The sequence below is a fragment of the Coregonus clupeaformis genome, chromosome 15 (genome assembly GCF_020615455.1).
Source record: "Coregonus clupeaformis isolate EN_2021a chromosome 15, ASM2061545v1, whole genome shotgun sequence".
Taxonomy (NCBI): Eukaryota; Metazoa; Chordata; class Actinopteri; order Salmoniformes; family Salmonidae; genus Coregonus; species Coregonus clupeaformis.
This window is the reverse complement of record NC_059206.1, coordinates 53,534,224-53,557,907: the sequence shown is the minus strand read 5'-3', so window position 1 is coordinate 53,557,907 and position 23,684 is coordinate 53,534,224. Positions and strand designations below refer to the sequence as shown.

Below are 23,684 nucleotides of genomic sequence, written 5' to 3'. Positions count from 1 at the left end.
TCACTTAATCACAACCTGGCTTCCACACAAGGAGAGGAGGGCCTTCTGCAGAAAGTGTCTAGGTCTGCAAGTCTTACTCCAACCACCAACCCTTTCTCACGCAACACAGTAAAGAATAGATGAAAGATAAAAGCGTAGAACTGTTTCTGTGCTCTTGGGGAGAGAAGCGGAAATAACTACAGTGCACTTACAAACACAGCACAAATCTCTATGCGTTTCTGACCAACTCCAAAGATCTTAAAATGGTCAACGATATCTAGCGACAGACCAACAGAATATAGGGCGTTAACTGAATTGAACTGATCTGTATAGAGCAGTAGTCTCAGTACTCTGAGTATTATGGAGGCTCAATTAGGGCTCAGCCCATGTAATTACAGGAGCTTTCATATGTCCGCTAACATTTCGGCTTTGACTTCATTAAAGGCTCGAGACTAGGAGTGTGTCTAGGGGTAAGTGAGTGTGTGTGCGTCTGCATGCATGTGTGTGGGAGAGTGTGAGAGAGCATGTTAAGAGACTCAAGTTCAGAAGTCAGATAAGTAGCACTTGTGGTTTGCTGAAACCCATGCTGTTAGAGGGGGCCCTATAGTGCATTATACAAGTACAACACTACCAGCCAAACTCCCATCCACCCCTCGTGCCTTCCTTACTTTCCTCAGGCACCCATGTCGGAAGACATTTTGTGGTCCTGTGTGGCTCAGTTGGTAGAAGCATGGCACTAGCAATGCCAGAGTTTGCCGTTGATTCCTGCTGGGGCCACATATGCTAGAGTACCGTACTCAACGTACTGTAAGTGTTTACTGTACTGTAAATTGCTTTGGGTGGCATATACTATTTCAGCAACATCAGTTAGCTAACCTAGCGATTGCTCAGCCTAGTGGGCTGCTGCCCATGGGAAAGGCTGGCTTGGGTTGGGAGTCTGGCCTGCCCTGACAGTTAGTTAGGGGCCAATAGGAATGCTGGCTGGAACTGGGAGGTTGACTGGTCTGGTCTGCCTAGTGCCCTGGCAGGGACAGCTTTGTGCTAATCCAGCCCCCATGACTGGCTGGTCATTGGTGGATTAGTGACTAACTGGCTGCTTCCACCTGCAGACTGTAACCTCTGCCTCAGCCTCTCTCTCCCCCTCTCCATCTAAGCCAGCAGTGTAAAGGACACGGTACATAATATACCTGTATAATAATAATATATGCCATTTAGCGATTTAGTCATGTGTACATACATTTTACATATGGGTGGTCCCAGGAATCGAATCCACAATTCTGGTGTTGCAAGCTCCATGCTCTACGTATTGAGCTACAAGACAGCAATTAAGCCTGTCCTACCCTGCCTGGCACCTCCATGCTGATGGACCCCATTAGGCCCCGAGAGCGGGGGTGGCCCTCCTGCTGCCTGTGGAGAAGATGGATACTGGCTGCAGACAGTAAGGGAGGGAAAAAGGAAGACAGAACAGACAGAACAGGCAGACGGACAGGCAGGCAGAAAGACAGGTGGGCAGCCTCTGACTCATCCTCTCTCTGTCTTTGCAGCAGTCTCTCTGAAGGTTTGCCTGCCATAAGCAGGATGACAGTGTAATGTAATGAATGAGGGGGTGTGGAGGTGAAGCAGCAGGAGAGAGAGGGATGAAATTAATCTCCTCGCACTAACAGGGTCACCTGTACATATTGTGGTGTGTCATCATAGTACTGTAGTATTCTTAAGTACTAGTGTAGCGTTTGAAAACAAACAAATAAATGATTTCCGCCTCCACAGTAGGGACCCAGCCAATCCAACGTGCATTGTAAATTCAGTCAGCCCAACAGCTTCAGTATATATGACGCAATATTCTAGCTAGCAGGACTAGCCAACAGAGGGTATAGTGCTCCAGGCTACATCAGTGAGTATACATACAGACAATTAAACAGAGCAGAAGCAGTGAGCCCACAGATGTAAACAGAGAGACATGGAGGTCTGGTATGCCATGTTAAATAAGTTATCTGTAGAGTGGATCTGTAGGGTTTAGGGTGGATCTATAGGGTTTAGGATGTATCTGTAGGGTGCATCTGTGTGGTGCTTTGCTCTCCTCACAGAGATGAGTCAAAACCACATTTTTGTTAAAAATTTATTTCAACTATCCTCAGAGGGAAAACAAAAACAGAATATATCAGCCTTCATCAAAAAAATCATTCCTGCTGCTTTTTCCTACTGAGTCTAGGCCCTAATGTTCAATGGAGCTCATCTTGAACGGACAAGGCGAGGGATTGAGTGGTGGAGTAAGAAGGGGGATGGGCAGGGGTGGGAGGATAGCGGGAGAGAAAGAGACAGTGTGTGCTTATCAGCCTTCACTTTGAAATGTTCATTAGTAAACAGACACATGACCTCCGCTGAGGGGGTTTACAGGAGGGAGGGGCTGGAGCTGCCCTTGGCCTGGGTCGGTGCCTCAGCCTGTCCCCAGGGGCCAGGGCCTAGCCCTCTAAAGCACTGACACTAACCAGACCCAGCTCCACAAACACACAGAGAGAGAGAGAGAGAGAGAGAAATACTCCCAAATAAAATATTTTTTTCAAGAAAATATCCCAATCAATTCCCAACTTCTGTGCATTTATTAATGACATAAAGCTGGGAATTATTCTGGGAGAGGGAGAAACTGCAAATATTACTGCCAGATATGTACAGTTGAAGTCGGAAGTTTACATACACCTTAGCCAAACATTTAAACTCCGTTTTTCACAATTCCTGACATTTAAACCTAGTTAAAATGCCTTGTCTTAGTCAGTTAGGATCACCACTTTATTTTAAGAATGTGAAATGTCAGAATAATAGTAGAGAGAATTATTTATTTAAGCTTTTATTTCTTTCATCACATTCCCAGTCGGTCAGAAGTTTACATAAACTCAATTAGTATTTGGTAGCATTGCCTTTAAATTGTTCAACTTGGGTCAAACGTTTTGGGTAGCCTTCCACAAGCTTCCCACAATAAGTTGGGTGAATTTTGGCCCATTCCTCCTGACAGAGCTGGTGTAACTGAGTCAGGTTTGTAGGCCTCCTTGCTCGCACACGCTTTTTCAGTTCTGCCCACAACTTTTCTATAGGATTGAGGTCAGGGCTTTGTGATGGCCACTCCAATACCTTGACTTTGTTGTCCTTAAGCCATTTTGCCACAACTTTGGAAGTATGCTTGGGGTCATTGTCCATTTGGAAGACCCATTTGCGACCAAGCTTTAACTTCCTGACTGATGTCTTGAGATGTTGCTTCAATATATCCACATAATTTTCCTTCCTCAAGATGCCATCTATTTTGTGAAGTGCACCAGTCCCTCCTGCAGCAAAGCACCCCCACAGCATCATGCTGCCACCCCCGTGCTTCACAGTTGGGATGGTGTTCTTCGGCTTGCAAGCTGTCCCCTTTTTCCTCCAAACATAACGATGGTCATTATTGCCAAACAGTTCTATTTTTGTTTCATCAGACCAGAGGACATTTCTCCAAAAAGTAAGATCTTTGTCCCCATATGCAGTTGCAAACCGTAGTCTGGCTTTTTTATGGCGGTTTTGGAGCAGTGGCTTCTTCCTTGCTGAGCGGCCTTTTAGGTTATGTCGATATAGGACTCATTTTACTGTGGATATAGATAATTTTGTACCTGTTTCCTACAGCATCTTCACAAGGTCCTTTGCTGTTGTTCTGGGATTGATTTGCACTTTTCGCACCAAAGTACTTTCATCTCTAGGAGACAGAACGCGTCTCCTTCCTGAGCGGTATGATAGCTGCGTGGTCCCATGGTGTTTATACTTGCGTACTATTGTTTGTACAGATGAACGTGGTACCTTCAGGCATTTGGAAATTGCTCCCAAGGATGAACCAGACTTGTGGAGGTCAACAATTTCTTTACTGAGGTCTTGGCTGATTTCTTTTGATTTTCCCATGATGTCAAGCAAAGAGGCACTGAGTTTGAAGGTCGGCCTTGAAATACATCCACAGGTACACCTCCAATTGATTCAAATGATGTCAATTAGCCTATCAGAAGCTTCTAAAGCCATGACATCATTTTCTGGAATTTTCCAAGCTGTTTAAAGGCACAGTCAACTTAGTGTATGTAAACTTCTGACCCACTGGAATTGTGATACAGTGAATTATAAGTGAAATAATCTGTCTGTAAACAATTGTTGGAAAAATTACTTGTGTCGTGCACAAAGTAGATGTCCTAACCGACTTGCCAAAACTATAGTTTTTTAACAAGAAATGTGTGTAGCGGTTGAAAAACGAGTTTTAATGACTCCAACGTAAGTGTATGTAAACTTCCGACTTCAACTGTATATGATTTCCATAGCCGGAGGGACATCCCATGATCATTTATTCTCTGAAGTATTTACATTGTATATAACTTACAACTAATACATAGTGTAACCATCATCCATGTACATTTTATTCAAATACTATACAGTATTCAGTGTCTGTAGCACAGGATTGTGGTCCTCTGTAGCTCAGCTGGTAGAGCACGGCGCTTGTAACGCCAAGATAGTGGGTTCGATCCCCGGGACCACCCATACACAAAAATGTATGCACGCATGACTGTAAGTCGCTTTGGATAAAAGCGTCTGCTAAATGGCATATTATTATTATTATTATTGTTCATTTGACATTCTTAATTTTTCTTCTTATAATCTTATTTTTCTTTAATTTCATGCCAATAAAGCTCTCTCTCTCTCTCTCTCTCTCTACACACATAAGGTATTAGGGGGAAACGCCCCCACTGAGCCGACAGTGTTTGAGTTCCCCTCTCTTTTTAATATCCTTCTGCTTCCTTAAAGACCAATTACAGGTTGAGGACAATCCTACATTAAACAAACATTAACTCCCTCTCCCTCGCTCTCTCGCCATAGCCTGGCCGCCATGCCAAATTACATTGTTTCCAGATGCCAGTCAGTCACACAACTCTCTCTCCCTAAATCCCTCACTCTTTCTCTCTCTCCCCCTCTCTTTTTCTCCACCCCTTCTGTCTCACTCTCGCTCTGTTCGCTCTCTCTAATCCCCCGTTCCTCCTCCCCCATTCATCCTCCCCTCAGGCAGCGGGGAACAGAATACTGTCAGGGCCAGCTGCTTTCTATTACTGCCTTTACATCCACTCTTCTGCTAAACAGACCAGAGAAGGAAGGAAGGAGGGAGAGAGAGAGAGAGAGAGAGAGAGAGAGAGAGAGAGAGAGAGAGAGAGAGAGAGAGAGAGAGAGAGAGAGAGAGAGAGAGAGAGAGAGAGAGAGAGAGAGAGAGAGAGAGAGAGAGAGAGAGAGAGAGAGAGAGAGAGAGAGAGAGAGAGAGAGAGAGAGAGGGAGAGAGAAGAGAGAAAAATTGAGACTAAAGAGGGGAAAGAGAGAGAGGGGAGGAGAGGGAAAGAGTATTGTGTATTGTGGCTGGTTAAATCTGTTTTGTCCCGCCCCACTTGGCATTGACACCGAGCAGACACTACTGAACAGGAACAGGGGAGAGGGCTAGATACTCTACCCTTCTCTAGCAGAACTGGTCAGTGTGACTTAAATCAGGTCTGCTGCCTGTGGCCAGTGGACAGAAAGCTGTCATATAGACCAATGTCCCTACAGCCCATGATAACAATAACATGCTCAGGCCAGCCAAGCCCACTGTCATTCACAAAGGGACTGTAGGACTGAATATGAATATGGGCCAGAAGGCAGGTTCCTCCTAGGTTCCAGAGGCAGAGAAGGATTTCATCAGAGAGGTCCATATAGCTCACATGGATTAGAACATATCTAGGTGTCATATGGAGCTCAGTGCTCTGAGCTGCAGCCTAGCCTAATGAGAACATCCACAGCTCTAAGCACAGGGGGGGAGGTGGGAAGCTTGTGGAGGGACGCTGTGAAGAAGGGAGAGTGAGAGGAGCACAGTGACCAGGCCCAGTCATTCAGGAGAGGGGGGTGTACCCCTTGGACCTTGAGGGAGGTAATAGAGAGAGAGAGAGTAAATCTCAGTAAGACTAAAATAATGGTGAGCATAGTGAGCATAGCCTTGCTATTGAGAAAGGTCGCTGTAGGCAGACCTGGCTCTCAAGAGAAGACAGGCTATGTGCACCCTGCCCACAAAATGAGGTGGAAACTGAGCTGCACTTCCTAACCTCCTGCCAAATGTATAACCATGTAAGAGACACATATTTCCCTCAGATTACAGAGATCAACAAAGAATTAGAAAACAAACCCAATATTGATAAACTCCCATATCTATTGGGTGAAATACCACAGTGTGCCATCACAGCAGCACGATTTGTGACCTGAAAAGGGCAATCAGTGAAGAACAAACACCATTGTAAATACAACCCATATTTACATGTATTTATTTTCGCTCTTGTACTTAACTATTTGCACATCCTTTGACATTTGAAATGTCTTTATTCTTTTGGAACTTTTGTGAATGTAATGTTTAATGTTCATTCTTATTGTTTATTTCACTTTTGTTTATTATCTACTTTACTTGCGTTGGCAATGTTAACATATGTTTCCCATGCCAATAAAGCCCTTAAATTGAAAGAGTCGCTGCAGCCTGTCACCCGTGGAGGGAGGGGGGGGGGGGTGATGAAGGCTACAGAGAGGGAGGGAGGGAGGGAGGGAGGGAGGGAGGGAGGGAGGGAGGGAGGGAGGGAGGGAAGGAAGAGACAGAGAGGAGAACAGTGGCCTTGCCAGTCTCCTATCACCAGTAACAACAGACCAAAGTTAGATCCACTATCTCCGAGGCCTCTTATCACAACACCATCTACTACTAACAAAGAGAGAGAAGGACAGATGGTGTGTCACAGAGAATTGCAGTGACAGAGGACTGGGGAGAGTGATAAATGGGGTGGGAGAGAAAATAAGGGCAAGATGGAGTGAGAGAGCAGTGAATGAGGGGGATGGGAGTGGCTGGAGAGGAACGAAGGACTAGGGGTGATCGCAGAGGGAGAAGTAAAGATGGAGAGAACTGGGAAAAGAGGCACTGGCCGGCCAAAGAGGAGGACAGGGGGAGTAGGGAAAACAGGGGAGCGGAGGAGGTGGTAGAAGCGGAGTGGTGATATTATGGTGGAGGATTGGGGATCTAGCCTGGCTGGCCAGAAGGAGATATAGGGAGGAGGAGGCAGGAGGGGCTGGCTGGCCTGGCTGTGACAGTAACGTGGAGGAGAAGGAGACTAGGGGATAGGGTGTGGAGGGAGGAGGCAGGAGGGGCTGGCTGGCCTGGCTGTGACAGTAACGTGGAGGAGAAGGAGACTAGGGGATAGGGTGTGGAGGGAGGAGGCGGGAGAGGAGGGAGGATGTTATGGCGGAGGTCTGGGGACCTGGAGGAGGGGTGAGAGTGAGGAGAGGCTCTGGCTGGCCTGGCTGTGACACAGTGAAGTGGAGGGACAGATCCCCTGTGTGGCGCTGGAGGTGGCCTGTCACCCCCCCCCAATCACCCTCGCTCTCCCCCCTTCTCACCCGTCATGCACGCACGCTCTGGAGTCATCTTTAATTACTGCCACGTGCCACCTCATCCCTTTCACCCCCCCCTCCCCTCTCCCACGGCTAGCTCCCTCCTCAGCCTTCCCTCTTAGCCTCTCCCCTACCCATTCCTCTCCCATGAGACCAAGGCCTGCTCCCTCCTCACCTATCTCACCCCTTTACTCTCCGTCAGCCTTTCTCTTCTCTCCCTCCCTCCTCTCCCCTCTGTAAATCGTGTCTGAGCTCGTGGCTCTGCGTCACGGCAGATCAGTCACGAGGCCTGACGGCAAAGTGGGGCCTGTCACTCTACCTTTGTCCTGCCTAGTCTCCCCTCATCTCCCATCCTCCCCCCTGCAACGCAGCACACTACACTTAACAACATTACTTAGTAACAGAACAAAACTGAGGTCTAGACTGGACATGAGATACGAACACAGAACAATATCCCTGAGACCTGGATGGAATCTAGTCACAACTTCTTCCATTGAGACCAGGGTCATATTTATTAGACACAAAACATAAACAGGGAGGGTACTACCTGAACTGGTCCAATAAGAAATGTCTTGTTTTTGTTTTCTGTTGCAAAACATTTTACTTACTATGTTTTGGTATGGTGTGCCCTAATGAACACGACCCCAACCAGCTTATTGTTGGAACTTGGAGACCTTCCATGATTTAATTCACACAGACATATAGCAAACATGATATAATTCATACAGACGTATTCAAAACACAATGTGACGAGGGAGGGTAATGTTTGGGTGAAGTGATATCATTGGCCAGAAGTTAATTCAGCATCAACGACTCTAGACATAGCAATGGTCTTTTCAAGTCTGTGTGTGTGTGTGTGTGTGTGTTTTTGTTTTGGCAGGAAAAAAGGCCATGAAGGTGGCATCCAAACAAAAGAGAGTGGGGGTGAAGGGTGCTTCCCTTCCGACTGTGTGTGTGAGGAACCTAAATCAGACACACGCACACACCTCCAGCCATGTCTGGGTCTGTGTGTCTGGGTGTCTAGGTTTGCGTCTGGCCTCTTGTCTCTCACTGGGTTTGCATCTGCATTCGTGTCGCCTGTGTCTTTGTCTGTGTGTTTGGGGGGGTTGTCAGATGTCAGGGGGCCCCCAGCCCCAGGCCTGCTCCCTCGCTGCAGACAAAGGAGGCTGAGGTGTGTGTGGCTGATTGCACTAGACGTGGCTGGAGGTCCAGGGGACCAGGGAAGTAGGGGAACTGTACTCACGTAGTCAGGCAGGACTGAGCTGTCGTCTGCCCGCCGCGGGCCCCGTAGAGACTGGGTAGCCTGCTCCAAAACCTTGTTGTGCTTCTTGGATAGCAGTGCAAACAGGCTGAGGGGGTGGAGAGAGAGAGAGAGAGAGAAGGGAAGAGAGAGGAGAGATAAGGAAAGAGAAAGAGAGGCAACAGCATAAATCAGACTAGCAACAACATCCTCCTCACATCTCACTCAAGAAAGACAGGCCGAGACAGAAAAGATCTAACACACAAACACTGTCGTCATGTCTAATGCTGATTGAGGTACTCACTACACATGGGTATTTCTATAAACTAGGGTACCATTGAGGATTTCCAGCGGCGGACAATTTATTACAGCTGTTGATAAATTATTGATAATAATCTGCCTTATAACAGGGGAACATAGCTACATTCAATACAATTCACAAGTTGATTTAAAACCTGTTTAACCCTTTCTCATGGTTGGTCTCTTGACGGATTTGTCCAAAGTCGTTTGACATGAAACCATTTTTCTTTCCTTGCGTTTATGGCAGTGTTATTTGTTGTAACAATACATTTTAAACATTAATTAGTTAAATTTGACATTGAACTTGAACCCTGTAAGAATCCTGGATCTTGCTGTCAGACAGAAATGCACTGTAACTACGTAAAATGTAATGTCTCCTTATGTTACGGCGTGAAACAGTTTTCATGGGCACATAAATCCAAAATAATGTATGCGATTGGAAAATTCAATGCTTCTAACAGGAAGAGTCACCTTAACTTGATACTTATAATAAATTACATAGTAATGACAACAAATGACATAGTAGCCTAGTGGGCCTATTCACAATGGGGCCGATTGAGACTTAGAAAATGTATGCCATTTTTACGCATTTTGATTTAAGCACTTCTCAATATTTGGTATTCAGACTTACCCTATGCACGTGAGAAATGAGGTTTGCAGATGTGGCTCCCTTCGAGCACTGAATACATTTAAATCAATCCCAGAAAACACACCCACTGGGTGGCCTACCAATTTGATCAGGGATTTTTTCTTCAATTCTTTTTTTCCTGTTCATTTATCTAAAGCAAGTCCTTTAAATACTGTGTACATTTATTTTGGTCGGCACAACATTAGAAGGTAACAACAACCACATGGACATGACAGCGTTTACAGAGGAAGCGAAACGAAACAATGGAATGAAATGGAATAATACGAACTGTAGACTGTTCTGAAGGAACTAGCAGTAAATTGGAAGTTAAATGTGTTTGGCTATTACTGACGGTCGATACTGATAGTGGCTAATATTTAACATGATAGAAATAGTAGGAAACAGAGAAATTTGGCATAAAATAAACACATTTGAGAGTGCCCAAAGGTTCAATTTGGTGTAACCTTAATTGTGCAATGCTTTTCATTGTCATCACATGCTCCAGGCTGCAGTAGCCTACCCATTTGGCTTGCGTCTCCAAGTTTCATCATTGCAAGTTAAAAGGCCATACAATAAAAATGATGCATAAGGCCACAGCATTTTATACTTCACTGTGGGAAAGGGTCGGAAATACCTGTCCTCTTGATATGCTTTTTAGTTTGCTTTTGTGACTGGTTTCACTTTCATCTCGAGCGATCACAAGGAAAAATCATCTAAAACAATTGCTATTTGTATTTACAATCCCCTTTCCAAATGGATTACTCATTTACCTAGCTCTTAGGCTACTGGTAGGCTACTGGTCCCCTGTAGCTCAGTTGGTAGAGCATGGCGCTTATTTTAATGACATTATTTCATATGATTTAATACGTTATTAACAAAGTGTGCTCCATTTGAATAAGAAAATAAACGTTATTATGTGAAACAAAATGTTGAATCATTTTTGAGACTACAGGAAATACAGTGGGGAAAAAAAGTATTTAGTCAGCCACCAATTGTGCAAGTTCTCCCACTTAAAAAGATGAGAGAGGCCTGTAATTTTCATCATAGGTACACGTCAACTATGACAGACAAAATGAGAAAAACAAATCCAGAAAATCACATTGTAGGATTTTTAATGAATTTATTTGCAAATTATGGTGGAAAATAAGTATTTGGTCAATAACAAAAGTTTCTCAATACTTTGTTATATACCCTTTGTTGGCAATGACACAGGTCAAACGTTTTCTGTAAGTCTTCACAAGGTTTTCACACACTGTTGCTGGTATTTTGGCCCATTCCTCCATGCAGATCTCCTCTAGAGCAGTGATGTTTTGGGGCTGTCGCTGGGCAACACGGACTTTCAACTCCCTCCAAAGATTTTCTATGGGGTTGAGATCTGGAGACTGGCTAGGCCACTCCAGGACCTTGAAATGCTTCTTACGAAGCCACTCCTTCGTTGCCCGGGCGGTGTGTTTGGGATCATTGTCATGCTGAAAGACCCAGCCACGTTTCATCTTCAATGCCCTTGCTGATGGAAGGAGGTTTTCACTCAAAATCTCACGATACATGGCCCCATTCATTCTTTCCTTTACACGGATCAGTCGTCCTGGTCCCTTTGCAGAAAAACAGCCCCAAAGCATGATGTTTCCACCCCCATGCTTCACAGTAGGTATGGTGTTCTTTGGATGCAACTCAGCATTCTTTGTCCTCTAAACACGACGAGTTTAGTTTTTTTCAAAAAGTTCTATTTTGGTTTCATCTGACCATATGACATTCTCCCAATCCTCTTCTGGATCATCCAAATGCACTCTAGCGAACTTCAGACGGGCCTGGACATGTACTGGCTTAAGCAGGGGGACACGTCTTGCACTGCAGGATTTGAGTCCCTGGCGGCGTAGTGTGTTACTGATGGTAGGCTTTGTTACTTTGGTCCCAGCACTCTGCAGGTCATTCACTAGGTCCCCCCGTGTGGTTCTGGGATTTTTGCTCACCGTTCTTGTGATCATTTTGACCCCACGGGGTGAGATCTTGCGTGGAGCCCCAGATCGAGGGAGATTATCAGTGGTCTTGTATGTCTTCCATTTCCTAATAATTGCTCCCACAGTTTATTTCTTCAAACCAAGCTGCTTACCTATTGCAGATTTAGTCTTCCCAGCCTGGTGCAGGTCTACAATTTTGTTTCTGGTGTCCTTTGACAGCTCTTTGGTCTTGGCCATAGTGGAGTTTGGAGTGTGACTGTTTGAGGTTGTGGACAGGTGTCTTTTATACTGATAACAAGTTCAAACAGGTGCCATTAATACAGGTAATGAGTGGAGGACAGAGGAGCCTCTTAAAGAAGAAGTTACAGGTCTGTGAGAGCCAGAAATCTTGCTTGTTTGTAGGTGACCAAATACTTATTTTCCACCATAATTTGCAAATAAATTCATAAAAAATCCTACAATGCGATTTTCTGGATTTTTTTTCCTCAATTTGTCTGTCATAGTTGACGTGTACCTATGATGAAAATTACAGGCCTCTCTCATCTTTTTAAGTGGGAGAACTTGCACAATTGGTGGCTGACTAAATACTTTTTTCCCTACTGTAGGTTGACTGCTATGTTAAACAACTACAGTAATGGTTGCTTTGGTTGTCGAAAGCCACGTGGCTATTGTAGTCTTTTGACTGTAAAAAAAACAGGGAGCTCTAAAGCTGTCCCAGGTGAGGCAGGCATGCGAGTGAGGGGCAATTGCATCTGCGCAATGAACTGTCTGAGCACGGGAACACGCCTAAGGTCAGAATACAGCACACTTCTGCCACATCTCCATTTCTGTGATCTCCACCACAATACCTGAATATGCGTAGAGAGAAAATTGCATTAAAATATAATTAAGTTCCATTTACGCACACGTAACTTGGGTCTGAATTCCCCCCAACATGATCTGGTGATCAGGTAATGAAAATATATGACAATTACATTTTCAGGATTCGCACAGAGCGCTTTAAGTGCTTAAAGTAGATGAATTTGTAGCTCAGAAAATCAAGTAGATCTACTGGAATACCTTGGAAATCAGACATTTCCTCAATTTGGTTTTTGAAAAGTCCTTGAAATTATTGTAGCCGATTTATAAGCTCTCCTGATCCAATATAAATATCCAATAATTTCATTTCTAATCAGTTTTTGTGACAGATGTAGACACTTTCGTTTAAATATTATTTACATAGAACGTAATAATTTGAATGCCAATGCATTGGGGAGGCCTATAAAATGAATTAGTCTTAAAGGGATACTTCGGGATTTTGGCAACAAGGCCCTTTATCTACTTCCCCAGAGTCAGATGAACTTGTGAATACAATTTTTATATCCGGTGTCCAGTATGAAGGAAGTCAGAAATAATTTCGCAAGACATTGCTAACTAGCATTAGCGCAATGACTGGAAGTCTATGGGTAACGAAACTACAGTGCCTTCGGAAAGTACTCAGACCCCTTGACTTTTTCCACTGTTACGTTAGACTTATTCTAAAATGGATTTAAAAAAGAAAAATCCTCAGCAATCTACACACAATACCCCATAATGACAAAGCGAAAACAGATTTTTTTGCAAATGTATTCAAATTAAAAAACAGAAATACCTTGGAGTCCACCTGTGGTAAATTCAATTGATTGGGCATGATTTGGAAAGGCACACACCTGTCTATATAAGGTCCCACAGTTGACAGTGCATGTCAGAGCAGAAATCAAGCCATGAGGTCGAAGGAATTGTCCGTAGAGCTCCAAGATAGGATTGTGTCGAGGTACAGATCTGGGGAAGGGTACCAAAACATTTCTGCAGCATTGAAGATCCCCAAGAACACAGTGGCCTCCATCATTCTTAAATGGAAGAAGTTTGGAACCACCAAGACTCTTTCTAGAGCTGGCCACCCGGCCAAACTGAGCAATCGGGAGAGAAGGGCCTTGGTCAGGGAGGTGACCAAGAACCCAATGGTCACTCTGACAGAGCTCTAGAGTTCCAATGTGGAGATGGGAGAACCTTCCAGAAGGACAACCATCTCTGCAGCACTCCACCAATCAGGCATTTATGGTAGAGTGACCAGATGGAAGCCTCTCCTCAGTAAAAGGCAAATGACAGCCCGCTTGGAGTTTGCCAATAGGCACCTAAAGGACTCTCAGACCATGAGAAACAAGATTCTTTGGTCTGATGAAACCAAGATTGAACTCTTTGGCCTGAATGCCAAGTGTCAAGTCTGGAGGAAACCTGGCACCATCCCTACGGTCAAGCATGGTGGTGGCAGCATCATGCTGTGGGGATGTTTTTCAGCGGCAGGGACTGGGAGACTAGTCAGGATCAAGGCAAAGATGAACGGAGCAAAGTACAAAGAGATCCTTGATGAAAACCTGCTCCAGAGCGCTCAGGACCTCAGAATGGGGTGTGAAGGTTCACCTTCCAACAGGACAACAACCCTAAGCACACAGCAAAGACAACGTGGCTTCAGGACAAGTCTCTGAATGTCCTTGAGTGGCCCAGCCAGAGTCCAGACATGAACCCGATCTAACATTTTTGGAGTGACCTGAAAATAGCTGTGCAGCAACGCTCCCCATCCAACCTGACAGAGCTTGAGAGGATCTGCAGAGAAGAATGGGAGAAACTCCCCAAATACAGGTGCGCCAAGCTTGTAGCATCATACCCGAGAAGACTTGAGGTTGTAATCTCTGCCAAAGGTGCTTCAACAAAGTACTGAGTAAAGGGTCTGAATACTTATGTCAATGTGACATTTCAGTTTTATTTTATTTTAATAAATTAGCAAACAAAAAAAAATAAACGGTTTTTGCTTTGTCATTATTGGGTATTGTGTGAGGGAAAAAAACGATTTAATCAATTTTAGAATAAAGCTGTAACCAAACAAAATGTGGAAAAGGTCAATGGTCTGAATACTTTCCGGAGGCATTGTACCTGTAACTTCCTTCATACTGGACACAGAGACATAAAAATGTGACTCGTTTCAGGAAACTAGGCGTATGTCGCGAGTCACTATTTCACAGGAGAGCCATTTGAAGGTAAACTTGTATTTATTTTTATTATCAAAATGCAGAAATGCCTTCTGGAACATGTGAAATTTTATGTGCCTTAATAACAAACTTGTATGTGATCTATAAATACGAATACAATTGTTAAATCATGAGCCTAGTTGGTTTAGCCACGGAAAAAGACAGCAACCTTCCCGCTAGCCATGATTGGCTGAGATAATGAGTGGGCTGGACATGCCGAGAGATGAGTTCGGATTGGTCTGACATGTAGCACGCTTCTGTCTATAACATGAGCTGGTCAGTATGTGTAGGTAAACCCTTCTAACACTACTTTTTAAAAAAGATATCACGTAGTAGAACTGCATAAGTGTTGCTTTCCACTTTCTGGAGGACCGAGTTTTGAAATTACAGTATGGTAGCTAAGGAGATGGAGAAAATTCTGCCGTTTGACTGCAAATATGCAGACGGAGTCGAAAAGATAACACACAGAAGAATATTGTATAAAACACCTGTCTCCAGATTACATCTTCAAACTTGGGGCAACCATGGCATCCGTGACAGAGAGGGAGAAGCATCCATCCATGTATACAGGTAAGATAGTCTAGCTAGCTACATTTTCAGATATTACATGTTTCTAATTTTGTCAGAAAGTTGTTTTCATTTCAAGTTAAAGTGCACTGTTAACTAGCTAGCTAACGTTAGCTGGCTGGCTCGCTAGCTAATGTTACATGTATGATCTGTGTAGTAATATCATTCGTATCTCAGAACCATTTGCATTGCTAGTTATAGCCTAATGTTAGCTAGCTAACATTAAACCTGGTTGGTTAGCTACCTGCAGATTCATGCAGGGTAGTAACGTTATGAGTTGGGATTATGATTTATTGTTTAACTAGCTAGCTACATGTCTAAACAAAAGACTCCACTATGCAAGTAACCATTTCAATAGAATGTTAATGATGTCACTGCGACAATTGTCGATAGACGTAACTGGTAAATTTGCTCTGGCTATCTACTCCGAATTCAGAGTACTCTCGTCTGAGTGTGCCAGAGCGCAGAATAACTGACAAATGTATGAATGCTCAACACCCGTTGAATATGGCCGGTGTCAGTAAACGTTGGGGAAAAAGCGTAATTAATTGTTGCCAGCAGCACAGTTGCAGTCACCAACACTCTGGATAACATAAAAACAGCCTAACCAGCTCTGCTAGAGCGAGTAAAATGGTCAGAGTGAACTGTTCTCTCATTTGTGTCTGGAAGTAGCTTGCAAGCTAGCCAACGTTAGCCAGGTAGCTTGGGTGCTTGACTACTTCGGATCAACCCTACTCCTCGGCCAGAGCGTCCAATGTGCGCTCTGAATGCACAATCTGACAACACTCAGTTTACGAACGCCCATAAAACACTCTGGCACTCCAGATTAAATTTACGAACACACCCGTAGTATAAACCAGCCTTTAGTCTTGAAATCTTTGGTTGTTTAGTACATGGCCTTACATGTGAATCCTTAAAGAGATGGGTAGGGCTAAAGCTTAAGAGGGTGTGAACGATGCTGAATGGGTGTAGACAAAGAGCTCTCCAGTATGTGTACCAAAACATTCAAGGGCCATTTTCTCAAAAGTGATTTTACAAGTTTATCAACTTTCAAAGCAGAATTACTTTCCCATTGTTCCTCATCTGTAGTGTCTGCTTTTATCCAAGGTAAAAAACACAATTTCAAATGTTGCTACATAAGACCGAATCGAGCCGGTCGGTAACAGTTCATTGCCAAAATTCCGAAGTAACCATTTAAAGTGGTAATGAATACTTGACACTTTTTGCATACTTTTTGGGGAGAGTTTTTCTCTACAGGCTATAAGAACAATTAAAGATAAAATGTAGGTCCTTGAAAATTCTGATTAAGTGCTTGAAAAAGTCTTTAAAAAGTCCTAAAAATAATTTGACTTGCCAATGTCTGTACAAACCCTGCAATTTTAAAGGATATATAGTCCTAGATTATTGTTAAGTGGATTTATGGGGGATTTTTTTTTTACCGTTTTGAAATGTTGATCCCAATGTTACACTTTGGACCCATTATTTATAGAAAGACCCACATATATCTTATAAAATATATATTTAGAAAACACATTCCTATTGTGAAGAGAAAGAATACAGCAATTTCTCAGGAGCATCATACAAGCCTTTATCTAAAGAATCCATACATGAAGAATCCATACATGAAGAATCCATAGACGTACGTAGCTGGAGCTTCTGTCTGCATCCCAAATGCCACCCTATAGTGCAGTACTTTTGACCAGAGCCCTACGGTGCACTAAATAGGGGATAGGGTGCCATTTGGGACGCAGACAGAAGCTCCAGCTACGTACATCTATGGATTCTTCATGAATGGATTCTTTAGATAAAGGCTTGTATGATGACTCATTCAACTGCCGAGTTGGCGGCTTGGCGTCTGCTTTTGATCCGTCTGTCTACGCATTAGCTGTCATGACAAATCATTTCAAATAGTGTGTGTGTGTCATTCCAAACAGAGGCATCATCATCACAAGGCATCATAACATGAACAACAACGCAACCAGGGGAATGAAATGAAAGCAAGGCAAACAAGCCTCACAGATACAAGTGCAGCTAAATATAAAAGAAAATAATAGAATAACAAAGAAAAGGTTTGTTGTGTGAAAGATGTAGAGGATCCTGATGGATTGACACACATAAAAGACAGATATGTGTTCCAAATGGCAACCTATTCCCTATATAGTGCACTACTTTTGATGAGAGCCCATAGAGTTAGAGGACTCGTGGATATAATCCACTGTAGCATGGACAATGCCATTGAGGGCTTCCACCATTTTAAAGTAGCCAACTTGGTGGGGATTCCTATGGGTTGGGTGATATCAGCCAATGATCAGAGCCTTCTCTTCTTCAAAGTGGGTAAAATATGGTTTGTAAATGTCTTTAAGCTATATCCCTGCCATCAATGGCCACAATAAATCAATGACATAAGATTTGGTTCAGGACCCCAGCACTGCATGTTGCAGTAAATCACAAATATTTGCTTTATGTTTTTTTTTCGATCTACAAAATTAGAAGAAAATTGACCACTTCAAAATGGGTATGGGCTCAATGGCGCTGCCTGTGCTGTCACAGACACCATAATGAGACAGATACAAAGGTGAGTCCTCTAACTCTATGCGAGAGCCATATAGGCCTTGGTCAAAAGAAGTGCACTATAAAGGGAAAAGGGTGACATTTGGGACGCACACAGAGACTGGTAGTACTAGGAAGTAAATGGCATGACAACAAGGCTGTGCAAGGGATGCTTGAATCTGATTTATCCTGAGTTCCTGACCATGTTTGTTGTTGAAGGAGACTGACTACACATGCAGCTAATCCATGTTTGGTACCCAATATCATTCAGACCTCAGACTAACGTTACTATTCAAATCAGTTTTCTCCAAAATCATCAAATAGATTCTGTGTAACAAAATATGGACGTCATTCAATCCTTGTTCTATGGGTACACTTATAACAGGGGTGGGCAAACTTTTGGGCTCGAGGGTCACATCTAGAAATTCAACGAAGGGCCGGAAATATATTTTTTGACCGATTTGTTTGTTAAAATCTATTTGTGGGCTAGAAAAAGGGCAGTTTTTGAAAATATATAGACCCATTATAACTTCTTTTTTTTTTTTTTTTTTTACCAAGCACAGATTCAACTACAAAGACCAGGGAGATTTTCGAAAGCCTCAAAGAAGGGCAGTGATCGGTAGATCGATGGGTAACAATAACAAATAAGACACTGAATATATCTTTAAGCACGGTCAAGTTAATAATTATGCTGTGGATTATGTATTAAACCACCCAGACACAAAGATACAGTTGTCCTTCTGAAATGAGCTGCAGGACAGGAATGAAACTGCTCAGGAATGTTACCATGAGGCCATTGGTGATTTTAAAACAGTTACAGAGTTCAATGGCTGTGATGGCAGAAAACGAAGGATGGATCAACAACATTGTAGTGACTCCACAATAATGACTTAAATGACAATGTGAAAAGAATACACAAATATACAGAATACAAATATTCCAAAACATGCATCTTGTATGCCACAAGGCACTAAAGTAATACTGCAAAAAACATGGCAAAGGAATTCACTTTTTGGCCTAAATGCAAAGCCTTATGTTTGGGGCAAATCCAACAACACATCACTCCTTATTTTCAAGCATGGTGGTGGCTGCATCATGGTATGGGTATGCTTGACATCGGCAAATACTGGGGAGTTTTTCAGAATAAAAAGAAACGCGATGGAGCTAAGCACAGGCAAAATCCTAGAGGAAAACCTGCTTCAGTCTACTTTACACCAGACACTGGGAGAGGAATTCACCTTTCAGCAGGATAATAACCTACAACACAAGGCCAAGTTACAGTTTAGACTTAAATCTGCTTGAAAACCTATGGTAAGACTTGAAAATGGCTGTCTAGCCATGCTCCCCAACATCTTGACAGAGCTTGAAGAACTTTGAAAAATAATAACAGTTTAATATTGCACAATCCAGGTGTGTAAAGGTCTTAAAGCTGCAATATGTAACTTTTTGGGCGATTCGACCAAAGTCACATAGAAATGTGAGTTATAGATCTCTCTTTTCATTGACAGCAAGTCTAAGAAGCGGTAGATCGGTTCTGTGTGCTATTTCTATACTTAATGTTCTTTAGTTTTGCGTCTTTTACTTTTGGTTTTGTACACCAGCTTCAAAGAGCTGAAAATACAATATTTTTGGTTATTGGAAAGGTATTTCACAGCGGTTTAGATAGTACAAGGATTCTCTACACTATGGCACTGCGTGTTTTTTTACAATCTTAAAATAGGCAAACCTTTAGAATTTTTGCAACCAGGAAATGGCAGAGCAATCTCTGCATATTGCACCTTTAAAGACTTACCCAAGAAGACTCAAAGCTGTAATCGCTGCCAAAAGTGTTTCTAACATGTATTGACTCAGGCAGCTGAATACTTCTGCAACAACTACATTTTATTTTCTTTCTATTAATCAAAAAAACAAAACAAAAAATGACATTAAAAAAAAAAAAAAATATCAATTTTAATCCCTTCTTTGTAAAACAAAATGTAAAGAAATCCAAGACATATGAATACTTTTGCAAGGCACTGTACATCATCAAGTCTCTCAGGGTCTGCTCCACTGACCTTGAGTATAGGCCACCATGGATTAACACACATCAGTATACACAACAACACTTGACAACACAGGCTACAGACCACACGCCAACACAAACAGACGGAGACACATCCTCTTTCTCTATCGTCTTTATGAACCAAGGGGGAACAATATGATAGATTTTTTGTCACTTGGCAGAAAAATATGATGTAGAAAATAATATATATAAATCTGTACAGCTACAGTCATTACTGTATGTAATTTCTAAGTAACCAGTTTCAACTGGTACACTATTGGCACCCAGTCCACTATTGAATCAAACAACCATCTTTTACATTTTACATTTACATTTTAGTCATTTAGCATACGCTCTTATCCAGAGCGACATACAGGAGCAATTAGAGTTAAGTGCCTTGCTCAAGGGCACAGACAGATTTTTCACCTAGTCGGCTCGGAGATTAGAACCAGCGACCTTTCGGTTACTGGCACAATGGTCTCAACCACTAAACTACCTGCCGCCCAGGCAGTAACATTCCTGTAATCGGTCTCTTCTATCTCAACAGAGTACTCAGCCTGGACCACAGAACATAAATCATTAAATCAATTCAGCCTAGGCTCCTTATACAGTACAGAGTGTCCCACCCAAATGGCATGCACCCACAGCCTAGCCCAGTCTCGCTCTCTATCCCCACTAGGAACAGCAGAGCAGATGGTTGCTGATGCTCACTAATAACAAACAGAGACGAGTAAACAGCCGTTTGGGAATACACAGGGGAGCTCACCGCCTAATAACACACAGGAGCAGGGCAGGCACACACACAGACATACAGCGCATTCGGAAAGTATTCAGACCCCTTGACTTTTTCCACATTTTGTTAATTTACAGCCTTATTCTAAAATGGATTCAATTGTTTTATTTCCTCATCAATCTATATACAATACCTCATAATGACAAGGCAAAAACAGGTTTTTAGAAATCTATATATTTAAAATAATAATGAAATATGACATTTACATAGGTATTCAGACCCTTTACTCAGTACTTTGTTATAGCACCTTTGGCAGCGATTACAGCCTTGAGTCTTCTAGGGTATGACGCTACAAGCCTGGCACACCTGTATTTCTCCCATTCTTCTCTGCAGATCCTCTGAAGCTCTGTCAGGTTGGATGGGGAGCGTCGCTGCACAGCTATTTTCAGGTGTCTCCAGAAATGTTCGATCGGGTTCAAGTCCGGGCTCTGTCTGGGCCACTCAAGGACATTCAGAGACTTGTCCCGAAGCCACTCCTGCATTGTCTTGGCTGTGTGCTTAGGGTTGTTGTCCTGTTGGAAGGTGAACCTTCACACCCCATTCTGAGGTCCTGAGCGCTCTGGAGCAGGTTTTCATCAAGGATCTTTCTGTACTTTGCTCCGTTCATCTTTCCCTCGACCCTGACTAGTCTCCCAGTCCCTGCCGCTGAAAAACATACCCACAGCATGATGCTGCCACCACCATGCTTGACCGTAGGGAAGGGGCCAGGTTTCCTCCAGAAGTGACGCTTGGCATTCAGACCAAAGAGTTCAATCTTGGTTTCATCAGACCAGAGAATCTTGATTCTCATGGTCTGAGAGTCCTTTAGGTGCCTTTTGGCAAACTCCAAGCGGGATGTCAAGTGCCTTTTACTGAGGAGTGACTTCCGTCTAGCCACTCTACCATAAAGGCCTAATTGGTGGAGTGCTGCAGAGATGGTTGTCCTTCTGGAAGGTTCTCCCATCTCCACAGAGGAACTCTGGAGCTCTGTCAGAGTGACCATCAGATTATTGGTCACCTCCCTGACCAAGGCCCTTCTCCCCCGATTGCTCAGTTTGGCCTGGTGGCCAGCTCTAGAAAGAGTCTTGGTGGTTCCAAACTTCTTCCATTTAAGAATGATGGAGGCCACTGTGTTCTTGGGGACCTTCAATGCTGCAGAAATGTGTTGGTACCCTTCCCCAAATCTGTGCCGACACAATCCTGTCTCGGAGCTCTACGGACAATTCCTTCGACCTCATGGCTGTCAACTGTGGGACCTTATATAGTCCAATCAATTTAATTTACCACAGGTGGACTCCAATCAAGTTGTAGAAACATCTCAAGGATGATCAATGTTAACAGGATGCACCTGAGCTCAATTTCGAATCTCATAGCAAAGGGTCAGAATACTTATGTAAATAAGCTATGTCTGTTTTTTTATTTTTAATACATTTGCTAAAATTTCTAAAAACCTGTTTTTGCTTTGTCATTATGGGGTATTGTGTGAAGATTGATGAGGGAAAAAACGATTTAATCAATTTTAGAATAAGGCTGTAACGTAACAAAATGTGATAAAAGTCAAGGGGTCCAAATGCACTTCATAAGCAGGCATAAGCTACGGACAACAAACACAATTGCATTTTATCGATGGCAATTTGAATGCACAGAGATACCGTGATGAGATCCTGAGGCCCATTGTTGTGCCATTCATCGGCCGCCATCACCTTATGATTCAACATGATAATGCACGGCCCCATGTCGGAAGGTCTGTACACTATTCCTGGAAGCTGAAAATGTCCCAGTTCTTCCATGGCCTGCATACTCACGTTCCAGTTCCTGCCAATATCAAGCAACTTCGCACAGCCATTGAAGAGGCGTGGGACAACATTCCACAGGCCACAATCAACAGCCTGATCAAATCTATGCAAAGGAGATGTGTCACGCTGCATGAGGCAAATGGTGGTCACACCAAATACTGACTGCTTTTCTGATCCATGCCTCTACCTTTTTTTTTTAAAGGTATGTGTGACCAACAGATGCATATCTGGATTCCCAGTCATGTGAAATCCATAAATTAGGGCCCAATGAATTGATTTCCTTATATGAACTGTAACGCAGTAAAATCTTTGAAATTGTTGCATGTTGCATTTATATTTTTGTTCAGTGTATATATGCCCTCTGAACAATAGTAACTTATTACAGCTAGAATCTGCAGTTGCTACGTCTGTTATTATACCCATTGATTCTTGAAGAATATAACTTAAATGCCTCATGAGCGTAGTTCAACTGTCGTACCCCATCAGAACCCAAAAAATAAGCTTGTTTTACTCCAATGTTTGTAAACAGAAATGTATACAAACACTACAGCCTCAAAACATGGTTAAAATTATAATTTTTATATCATGGATAGTCAGTCCTTGCATCCATAGCTCTGTCTATGAATTTGAGAGTGGTTACCTTTCTCCAGGTGCATCCCTCAGCTTTTTACCAAAACAGAGGCGGGTAACGCTCTGTTAATGTTTTTTGTTTCAAGTGCAGATTATAGCTTTAAGCCTGGTCTGAATGAAATGTGTGGTATGGGAATAGAAGGAGACATTCCTTCCGGTGTAGCTGTTAAGCAGCAGCTGACCTGACTAAATATTCATCCTCTTATAATAACCCACCATGGTTAAAATAACATCTGATTAAAGTCATATTTAATTCAGCCTTTACCTGGTATTGTGCTTTTGTACATGATGTTGTATTGTGTTTTTGTTGATTCTAAAACAGACACACTTGGGTATGTCATATAAAAAATATAATATTTAATTGGGGCTTTTATATGGCTTGTGTGTTTTTGTTGATTCCAAAATATAACAGACACTTGGTAGAATGAATGCGATACGGGCATGCTCAGTTTGGTTTTTGTTGATTCCAAAGCATAGACACACTACGTTGGCTTTGACTGAGATCTGGGAATGTTCATTCAGTTCATTTAACGTCTGGGCATGCTCTGAAGCTTTGTTCTCTTTGAAAGCCTAAGGGGAAAAAATGAAGGGGAACAAACATCCTTTGTTACGTGGCCTCTGTGTTTTTTATAATGGGAGTGGCTGCGGATCCAACTTTTCCCGGACCTGTTTCTTCCTGGACTAAAGGCCCCAAAGTTTCTACACATGCGCAGATCACGTTCTGACCATGTGTTTCTTTACCTCT

General features: G+C 43.0%; 1 protein-coding gene across 2 annotated transcripts in view; it reads right to left on the bottom strand.

Moving 5' to 3' along the window:
• Positions 1-23,684, bottom strand: part of LOC121582723 (dymeclin-like) — a 162,336-nt gene that overhangs the window by 39,634 nt on the left and 99,018 nt on the right. For both annotated transcript variants that reach the window (XM_041898774.2, XM_041898773.2), the window contains exon 14: positions 8,657-8,762. In XM_041898774.2, the coding sequence (XP_041754708.1) occupies positions 8,657-8,762 (106 nt within the window). The remainder of the gene's footprint in view (positions 1-8,656; positions 8,763-23,684) is intronic.